This window comes from Schistocerca nitens, chromosome 1 (assembly GCF_023898315.1).
Source record: "Schistocerca nitens isolate TAMUIC-IGC-003100 chromosome 1, iqSchNite1.1, whole genome shotgun sequence".
Taxonomy (NCBI): Eukaryota; Metazoa; Arthropoda; class Insecta; order Orthoptera; family Acrididae; genus Schistocerca; species Schistocerca nitens.
This window is the reverse complement of record NC_064614.1, coordinates 828,435,716-828,446,710: the sequence shown is the minus strand read 5'-3', so window position 1 is coordinate 828,446,710 and position 10,995 is coordinate 828,435,716. Positions and strand designations below refer to the sequence as shown.

Sequence of the window (10,995 nt, the reverse complement as noted above, 5' to 3'; positions counted from 1 at the left end):
TGTGACAAAGCAAGCTGGGATAATTTTAATTCCCCTATTGTTTCGCCATCTGCCTCCTTAAATTAGTTTTTTACTTTTGACTAATTATCATTAACGTACGTGAATATAATCTGAATTTTCATAAAAGAGAAAGATTGGCCCTTAGTTTTAAAGAATACAACACCAGATTTAATTTTGTGCTTAGTTTTATGTATGTAACTCATTTCCTAATTTTTTTTTTTTTGACTATTCCTAGTGAGTATTTTCCAGTACAGGATGAAATCAGTAATTGTTTCATAACTTAAATTCTATTGTTGACATATAAACAAATATAAATTCCGTACTAATTACAAACATTTGAAGGAACAACTAATAGTATCATTAAAGGATCTAGTTGGCTATATTTGAAAACAAGTTATCAAAGTCAGGCCATAATTAATTCCATTAATTCCAAAGTGATTAATAGTTTTGTCAAAAGTATTGTTTGCGTAACCATATTTGTTGTTTTCATGATTTAAACAAATAATTCGGCCTTACTCTTTTAGTAGAAGAAACTGTTAAAAAGAAGGAATTTTTCGATGCAGTCATTTAATTTAATGAAGTAAGTTTTAACTGTAATTTCTGTAAATTTCTGTTTTAACAATGTGTAGTTGCAGTACCTATTATTGTGATGATACATAAGGGCCCACTTTTTGGTCACGAGACAGTCCACGGCCGAATTTCAGACGAGGAGCTTGTGTCGGTTAGAACGACAACAATTATCGACTTAACTGTGAAATACATGTTACACCAATAGGCCGTGTAGTTAAAGCAATGACAGTGACTGTTCAATTTATCTGAAGGACTGTGAACTATTTGGGTATGATTTTACTGCTCGTAGATGTTCAACAGAAAACTATTGTAGCAGTATGTGGAGGTTCGCCTGCAAACTATTAATGAAGTTTATAGAAAGTTAAACAATAGTGCACTGGCCATATAGCTGTGTAACATTGCGGGTTGTGAGAAGTGAAAGTAAAGGACAGTGAAACGTAAATGTACATCTGTCGGCTACATTATTTACAGTAGTCAGTATCCAAATTACCAATCCCATTTTTCAGCCAGTGTAGCAACTCAGTACGTCGTCACCGAGGATAACAAACGAAGAATAAAGCAGGTGGAACCGCTATAACTTAATAATTGGACTCTCGCGCCGACTATTGCCAATTTCACCTTCCTAGCATGCTGATATAAAGAAAAAGATTCCATCAATTCATCAATTAAGGCGCTATGTAGTAGTTCTTGTTTGGTCCATTTCATTTCAACACTACAAAGCAATAAAAACATAGAATACTTTTCGCAAGAAACTTGTATGAAAGAAAAACTGCTGACAAAAAGCACTGCTTTTGTTTAATTACTGTATTCAGGAAAGCCGGCCGCTGGTGGCCGAGCGGTTCTGGCACTACAGTCTGGAACCGCGCGACCGCTACGGTCGCAGGTTCGAATCCTGCCTCGGGCATGGATGTGTGTGTTGTCCTTAGGTTAGTTAGGTTTAAGTAGTTCTAAGTTCTAGGGGGACTTATGACCTCAGCAGTTGAGTCCAATAGTGCTCAGAGCCATTTGTATTCAGGAAAATCTACTTACTGAAAAATGCACAAAAGCCACAATATGAAAATCTGTATTTAGCTGCTGACCACAGACGTCAACAATAACAGTAAACAATGAACAATAACAAACACATACAAGTGTGCATGCGCATATGCGCGATATTGCTATCTCGTGGTCTGCTGCTTAGCTGTGTAGTAACATGCTCACCTCCCATGCAAGTGGACCTGGGTGAAGAGTTTCTCTGCTTGTGGACTAGGTGCTGTCCTTATCATCATTTAATGTTAGAGTGTGACAGTATGTCATGAGCACGGCCACAGTGTAGTCGATCTCTTCACCAGAACTTGTACACTTCGGACAACAATCAGGGAAACTCAGATAAATCAGTTTGCTTTCTTCGGTCAAATCATCCTATGTTCTCACATATGATCTGTGAGAAACTGATGTTTAATCCATGAAAGAATGAGTTTGTGGTACCTTGAGCATAAAAATATCATAATCGGGATATAGTTCGGAATTGCAAGTTTATTGGAAACCACAAGTAAGAAAATTCCTTATCGGAAATTTTAGGTGTGAATTATAACCTCAAAAAATAATTTGTTCAAATGAGGATGACGTATCTTATGTTTTAGTGTTTGTAGTCTTGCTTTTCAGGGTCATCACTAAACATCTTGAGTATGTAAAGCACTTTTGCATAACGAAAGCTAATTTAGAGTACTTGTAGAGGCGTGATTTGACCCCAGTTAACAAATCCGATACATTAAAGATGCAGTTCTGGCACAAGTAAGGGCGCGACACTTGACATCTGACGATTACATCTTTCCAACATTCAAGCTATACCACGTTCTGAATTGTACAATTTCAAAGTTTTTGTTTCACATGTTGAATGCTGTTTTCAATTGTTGCACCTGAAATACTACGAAATGTTAAATTTATTATATACCGAATTTTGAAGCTATGGTTTGTGCAAAGGCACTAAAAATACTGTGATAAGTTATAGATGATTTCCTTTATTAAAAGCTACACTTAATTTGAAATAATACTTCCACCAGAACGTTATTATTTCTTTTCTCAAATCCACTGAGCAGGCGTTTAAAGAGCACTGAACAAGTGTTTAAAGAGCATTGAAGTTTTCTGTACTAGAATCACATTATCTGAATATCCTGCCACCATTGCATTAATTTTCACCATTTTTAGAATAAGATGAGATCCTGTGAAACTATAAAACTATCTTTCATTAATTAAATAATTCTTCCTTGCTCACACACAAATTTTATCCATGTATCATGTAACAAAAACAGCATTTATTTTCACCACATACCATAACTATTATGTGCTCATTGACAAACATTTGTTCATAGAACTCTTACATCCTACCACTGTTGCATAAAAACCATACTCGGGACTGTGACAGATACAGAAAAACCTCAAGAAGGGAGTGCTAAATATATATTGAGCTACCTTTACTTTTACCATAATAAAAAATAATCAAGTCACATGCAAAGTTTAAGAAAGTTTTATTTAAACTGATTATACTCATATACAAGACAGTGCCATTTATGATATAAAAAAACTCCTCCCGAACAGGCCATGAAGGCCCAGCCCTACCGACCGGCCGCCGTGTCGTCCTCAGCCCACAGGCGTCACTGGATGCGGATATGGAGGGGCATGTGATCAGCACACCGGTCTCCCGGCCGTTTTGTCACTTTACGAGACCGGAGCCGCTACTTCTCAATCAAGTAGCTCCTCAGTTTGCCTCACAAGGGCTGAGTGCAGCCCGCTTGCCAACAGCGCTCGGCAGACCGGATGGTTACCCATCCAAGTGCTTGCCCAGCCCGACAGTGCTTAACTTTGGTGATCTGACGGGAACCGGTGTTACCACTGCGGCAAGGCCGTTGGCCATCTTATGATATAAAAAGTTAAAATTGTGGTTCTCTTCCTAAATGATGAATTCTATGCACCTATTCTTCCTGGCAAATTGGTTAATTGCATCGCCAATAGGACAATCAATGTCAGGGTGAGTGTTCAACAGAGCTAAGGCATTAAGTCGATCCTCCTTCACTGTCGACCTCAGCCATATATTTGTACGCCTCAATGTTGAAAAACTTCTTTGTACTATAGCAATAGACGCTGACTGGCGGGGGCGGCGCGGTTGGCAAGGCAGGCGGCCCCGGAAGGGGGCGGGGAGGGGGGGGGGTAAGCGCCCGGCGCCACCCCCCCCCCCCCTATGTATCTATCACTGACTTGGAACAAAACGTTTTGGAGAGAGCTTTGACGCAATGTATCATTGAAACCACATATTTTCTTAATATTAACATATAAATATGAAACACACCAAGAACGAAATTTTAGATTCACAGTTAGCGGTTCCTTCTCACGCTAATCGGTAGTGGGAAAAGGAAAATATCGTCACAAAGTTAATGCATTCTTAACTTTTGTAGCATGGTGTTTTCCCCTTATCTCCTATAAAACTTGTCGCATAATTCCAATAACTGAGGACAGGTTGCACAGTACTCGCCACATTCTTTTCGAGATTAGCTTATTTACAGGCATTCAGTATCTTTTAAATAGAATCATATGAGTAGTGGGGTTGATGGATGGGGACACTACTTGTGCATGACAAGATGAGACTTTGAGTAGGCTGCGAAGCGTATCAATATGGCTGAGAAGGTCAAGGCAATCCTTTATAGAGAAGTGGAGCATCTGGATTCGACACCTGGCCTGGCACAAATTTTCAGCCTTTGCTACTGATTTATTTAAATGCCTGCAGGTAGGAAGGTCAGGTATCTCTTCAGTCTCTTCATTGGCAAGCAACAGTATGGTGTCTGAGAAAACTGTGTGGAACACAAGTGGTAAGAATCATGTTTTCTACATGTCCCAGACTGAGACTGATCTAGAGATAGTAAACCCTAAATTTTAGGGGCAGTATACCAACAGCATTTCTTGAAACTTTTTTGGTTCGGTCTGTAACCGTATACATCTTCCGATTGGTCATCTAACTGTATACCAGCACAACGTCTAATCAAATAGGTTTTCAATGGAAAAGCTTCATCTTCAACAATCATGTGAAGGAGTCGAACTCTCGTGCCTGGCAATATTTTTTTAAAGTCTTATACTTTAAAGTTTATTCTTTTATTTCAACTACCACACAATAATCTCATATCTACTCCCTGATCGAAACCAGGTACCCCAGCTAGTCATTACATTACTATGTTTGATAAGGCTATTTATCACAGAAAGACAGGTGGAGAATTCTTCATTTTCTAAAGATTTGAAGAGCAGTATACATAATTTTCCACTCAAAGTGGATCACGAAAGAGAGTAAGACGTTATTGATGTGGCTCTAACACTGACAACAAGAATTCGCAAAAGTAGGGTAGATACTTTAAATTCATTTGGAAATGATGTGCAGAAAAATGTTTTGTGTAGTTCCTGGCATTGATAACGTTTGTACGCATTTATATTTGATTGTAATTATTTTAGTTTCTAATTTATGACATAAGTCCTCATTTATGTTAAAGGAATGTTATGAGAAGGCTCACAGTACATGTAGGTTTTTTTAAAACTAAGCCCTTTTTATTATTATATAGCATGCCAAAGTAAAGGACGCAATAATTCCTGCTAAATATAAACCTAAGATTTAAAGTTAAAACAATAACACACTGTAAAATTGCTGCTTAGTAAAAGTTGATTTATATTTGAAATAAACATGTTTTTATACACTCATGGGCCAAAGAAACTGGTATAGTCATGCGTATTTAAACTGAAAGGTATGTAAACAGACAGAGTATGGCTCTACGGTCGGCAAAGCCTATATAAGCCAACAAGTGTCAGTGCAGGTTTTAGATCGGTAATTGCTGCCATATTGCAGGTGTCAAGATTTAAGTGAGTTTGAACGTGGTACTATAGACGGCGCCCGAGCGATAGGACACAGCATGTCCGAGGTAGCGATGAAGGAGGGATTTTCCCGTGCGACCTTTTACGAGTGTACCATGAATATCAAGAATTCGGTAAAACATCAAATTTCCGACATCGCTGCGGCCGGAAAAAGATCCTGCAAGAATGGGACCAACGACGACTGAAGAGAACTGTTCAACTTGACATAAGTGCAACCCTTCCGCAAATTGCTGCAGATTTCAGTGCCGGGCCATCAGCAAGTGTCAGCGTACGAATCATTCAACGAAACATCATCGATATGGGCTTTCGGAGACAAAGGCCCACCTGTGTACCCTTGATGACTGCACGACACAAATTTTTACGACTCGCCTGGGGGCCAGTCAACACCGACACTGGACTGTTGGTGACTGGAAACATGTTGCCTGGTCGAACGAATATCGTTTCAAATTGTATCGAGCGGATGGATGTGTACGGGTATGGAGACAACCTCATGAAACCGTGAACCATGCATGTCAGCAGGGGACTGTTCAAGCTGGTGGAGGCTCTGTAATGATGTGGGGCGTGTGCAGTTGGAGCGATATGGGACCCCCTGATACGTCGAGATACGATTCTGACAGGTGACACGTACGTAAGTATTCTGTCTGATCACCTGCATCCATTCGTGTCCATTGTGCTTTTCGATGGACTTCGGAAATTCCAGCAGGACACTGCGACACCGTACACGTCCAGAATTGCTACAGAGTGGCTCCAGGAACACTTTTCTGAGTTTAACCACTTTCGCTGGCCACCAGACACCCCAGACATGGACATTATTGAGCAAATCTGGGTTGCCTTGTAACGTGCTGTTCAGAAGAGATCTCTGCACCCTCGTACTCTTACAGACTTATGGACAGCCCTGCAGGATTCATGGTGTTAGTTCCCTCCAGCACTACTTCAGACATTAGTCGAGTCCATGCCACGTCGTGCTGCGGCACTTCTGCGTGCTCGCGGGGCCCCCTTCGCGATATTAGGCAGGTGTACCAGTTTCTTATGTTTTTCAGTGTACGTTTATGTATTAATTGTATCTTTTATGGGAATTATGTGGCTTTTTGATTCGATGGACCTGCGATTCCATTTATGTTGAGCAAAATAACGATTCTGGCTAAGGGTTATTGTAATTCCATGCGAGATCCAGGCTGAGATTTTTATTGCTTCCCGATTTCCCCTTAGTAGCCCACAGCGGTTTTATGTATTCTCTCTCTCCTGGTTTAGCTGCGATAGAGTATCGACGTGCGTATATGCTCGTCCTTTGTTACTTGTATTAAGTAATCTTTTTATTATACTGCATTCTGGATTTGGCCATAGTTAGCAGCTTCTGTATAAAGACTGATATTTTCACTATGACAGAGCAATTTTTCGACCAAAAAATGAAAAGGTAAATTTCATTGTCTAAGTATTTTCATTATAGTCATTATTGAACGTGCATTATGAAACTCTTTTCTGATCCTTATGTTATATGTTCCTACAGCTAAGCAAAGCTATGAATTGAACCTGCATTTTTGATATGAGTCGCGTGCCCACTACAAAATATTTAATTACCTAAAAGTATCTATAAACGGAGTATAAAAAGGACAAGCTCAGGTACTACATCTGCCACTTCGTTCTTCATCATGTAGACTTATCTGACCTCACTGGAATCGTCTGCGCATATGTGTCAGTATGATGGTGGATTGTTCACTTCATCGAACTCGTCATGGTCTATTACAGCGTCGTTCCTTATCTAAAGCACAAAACGAATCACCACACAAAACTTCACTTTATCCTTAGGCAGCGCCATTTTTTGGGCTCCCATAGCGAAGTGCTACGTCACTGTGGCGCGAGGGTTTACACATGTACTAAAAACACAGACGTATACCTGCTAACAACAAAAATTTAATTACGTAACTTAATTTTTCTGAGATGAAAATTAAAACTTTGATACGTCGGAACCAAGTTTTAAAAATAAAATGTCACCAAAAGGACTGCTGCTGGAATCAGTATGTAATATCTTAGCAAATCCCCTTTTCTTAATAGCTATGACCTCTTACATAACAAGCAAAACCTCTGAAGTTGTATCCCGCATCTTCGTTCATTTCAAAGAAGTGAGTTAAAATGTTTTAGAATTGTCTCATTTAATGTTTGTAACTGTTTCAAATAACATTTAAGTCGTGTGACTTAGTACTAGCTTCAGCAATTTTCTAAAACATCATACTTAGGTTATTTGACGTCAAAGGTTCTGAGTTTCTAGTTCAGCACATCCCCTCAATCCAGCCAATACCAGCAATTCTTAATAGCCTCGACTAAAGTTTTCACCTTAAGGAATGCTTATACTGTAGGGAAAAGTTGTGAGTGAAGTACTTCATTAGTCTTTTCAGATGAGGAATTGGAAAATTGAAGTAGATGAATGACAATATAATACTGTAATTTAATTATACACTTATATCACATTTTGAAAATAACTTTTAGGACAATAAATATGCTAACTCTGAAAGCGACTGCCGCCACATAAATGGTTGCCAGCATGGAAGAGTGGTAAAAGTGCACTTATGGTGTTGGCGGTTACACTTATCTGGAAGAGAGTGTACATACTTGCATACGTCTAAGCTTACGAGAGTCTTTACTATCACAGCAGTCGGATAAGAAATCCGTATTTCAGTCGTTATAAAAACAACGAAGAAAAATATCTTATCACTTTCTTTGAGACACATCAACATTTAAAATTACAATACAATAAATAAATGACGTTTTAGAACACCCTATAACTACTTTGAACGATAAGCACTAATAACAGCTCATAAAATGTTTTACAGATTTTTCGCTGTTATATCATATTCATAATATCATTGCTCAGTTAATATGAGTCATGAAATAGTATTCATGTCAGTTCAGTTCGTGGACTTTACTATACTCCACATACAGTTTAAAACAGAAGTCTGCGATCTATTGAACACAGCAGTTTTGTCAAAGCTACAGGAATGTTATTGATTACAGTTTTATTATGTGCTAAGATAACGTTGACAAAAACTAGCTTGTAGAAGTGACAAGTCATTTAAAAATAAATACTACGGCATTCTGTAAAGAAGTGCAATTAGAAACAATAAGGCAAGCCCTCAAGTAATGGTTGATGAAAGCAGAGCTAAACCCATGACTCTTTTTTTTCTTCATAGAGGCACGAAAGACATATCCACAGTGTAAGCAACAGAAGCTTGTTTCAGTTTCCGTGCAACCGTTCCTAAGTGTCATCAATAAACATAGACAGTACTTCAGTAAGAAATCATAAAAAAAAACAAATATGCACACTTTGAAGACTAGCTAACACGTTTTCAGTCTGCTGTCACGAACACTTTCTGTGTAATTCCACATCTCGTTGGGCCTAGGCCTTCTTTCCCTGTTTCTTTGGTGTCGGAGTTGCCTTTGCAGGTTTTTCCTGCTTCTTTGGCGACGGAGTTCCCTTTGTAGGTTTTTCCTGCTTCTTTGGTGACGGAGTTGACTTTGTAGGCTTTTCCTGGTTCTTTGGTTTCGGAGTTGCCTTTGCAGGTTTTTCCTGCTTCTTTGGTGACGGAGTTGACTTTGTAGGTTTGGGTCGTGCTGATTTGCACTTTTGCCGAGGGCATGTCGTCATACCCGAGTCGTAGTCGGCGTATCTCCACGTAAGCTTCATCTCGTCCACGTCGTACTTGAGAGCGACTCGATTCACCCACTTGCGGAAGCGATCGCTGTTGATGCTGTTCTCCTTCCAGCGCCACTTGGGCCGCTTGTCTATCGACTGGAGGCCCCAGTGAATGAGGAACGCGTGGTCCAGGACGAAGAACCGCCAACCGAAGGCAAACATCTCGTATGCCTGTGAGAAAAAAAGGTTGTTAAGTATGAGGGTACAATATCGGCTAGGGTGGCAAGTTCTTTCATAGACTGACATTCGTTGGGCAATGTTGAATCGACAGCGCGAAATTTCTGTAGTCAATGAGTAAGAACCGAATGTCGAGTGCGGAAGCGTAGCGGGGGGAGATGGAGAGAATCTTGAACGAAAGAGGATTATGTCAAATGTTTTGATTATTTAAAGTGAGACAAGTGTCGACAGAGAGCAGCTGAACGGAACGGATAGTTTATTGAGAAGCCTTTATGAGGTGAACATCAACAAAAAGTAAAAAGAGGGTAACGGAATGTAGTCATTAGATCAGACGGCGCTGAAGGAATTAGATCAGGAAATGAGACACTAAAATAAGGAGTCGACTTTTTATGCTTGGGTGGCAAAATAACTGATAGTGGCCGAAATGAAGAAGGTATAAAATGCAGACTGCGAATAGCAGGAAAATGCTTTCTGAAAAACAAAAATTTGTAGGTATGGAATATAAACTTAGGTGTGATTCTTGATATTTTCCTAGCGTCAAGAGTACTCGATGAAGTTTCGGGTTTGAAGCCGGATTACGTTGACTTCTTGCCACGATATTTCGGCTGACAACCATTCAGCCATCTTCAGTTGAATGTTTTTCACTGGAGATGGCTAGTTCACGTCGCTACCTTTACACGAAAAATTGGCGCGAAGACGTATGCGCAAAGGCAGCCGCTACGTGAACTACGTGAACTAGCAGTCTTCAATGCAAAACAGTCACCTGAAGATGGCTGAATGCTTGTCAGCCGAAATACCGTGGCAAGAATCCGGCGTAATCCGGTTGCAGTTCCGAAACTGCATCGAGTAATAAATTTACAGTGTTAGCAAGTCCTTTCTGAACGTACGCCTCTGGAGTGCTTAGCTTCGTACGCACATGAGGAGTGGACGATAAGCAGTTCAGAGAAGAAGAGAACAGAAGCTTTTGAAATGTGGTGCAGCAGAAGAATGCTGAAGATTAGAGGGGTAGAACTGAAGGAGCACTGAATCGAAATACAGGAAAAAGAAATTTATGGTACAACCCGATTAAAAGGTATCGGCTGATAGGACACATTCTCAGACATAAAGGAATCGTAAATAGATAATAGAGAGAAGAGCGCGCGCGCGTGCGTGTTGTGTGTGTGTGTGTGTGTGTGTGTATGTGTGAGAGAGAGAGAGGGAGTGAGAGAGGGGGTGGGGTGGAGGAGGCGGAGGACTGTAGAGGGGGACTGCTACTGAATACGGATTGATGTAGGTTGCAGTTGTTATTCATAGATGAAGAGCCAGGCAAAGGATAAGCACCCTTGTAGAATGGTATCAAACCAGTCTTCAGACTGAAGACCACAACAGCTGTCGACAGAAGGTAAAAAGTGGAGTCGTGGTAAAAAGAAGTATATTAACTAACGAATTCAGACGAAAGAGTCATAAAAAATTTAATAGCTCCAGTTTCTGACGAGTACATCGTCTTTTATCCCTTTCCATACGTTTTAATTGTTTTGTAGAAAATGTTCTGTGTCTTGTGTTGTATGTGCCTTCGTTTTTACCCAAGAAACAAATCTCATACACCATATGCTGTCATAATTTAATTACAGGCTGTCCACACATATATATTCATAAACAAAGGTACTTACTTATCACTGTCCTCAAGCTGCATG

The 10,995-nt window shown here is 39.9% G+C and overlaps 1 protein-coding gene and 1 pseudogene across 1 annotated transcript in view; both read right to left on the bottom strand.

The window, feature by feature from the left end:
* Nucleotides 1-3,342: 3,342 nt before the first annotated feature.
* Nucleotides 3,343-3,460, bottom strand: LOC126210234 (5S ribosomal RNA; annotated as a pseudogene).
* Nucleotides 3,461-7,953: 4,493 nt separating this feature from the next.
* Nucleotides 7,954-10,995, bottom strand: part of LOC126237165 (beta-1,4-glucuronyltransferase 1-like) — a 164,574-nt gene continuing 161,532 nt past the window's right edge. The window contains exon 5 of the mRNA XM_049947022.1: nucleotides 7,954-9,316. Within this exon, the coding sequence (XP_049802979.1) occupies nucleotides 8,849-9,316 (468 nt within the window). The 3' untranslated portion in view covers nucleotides 7,954-8,848. The remainder of the gene's footprint in view (nucleotides 9,317-10,995) is intronic.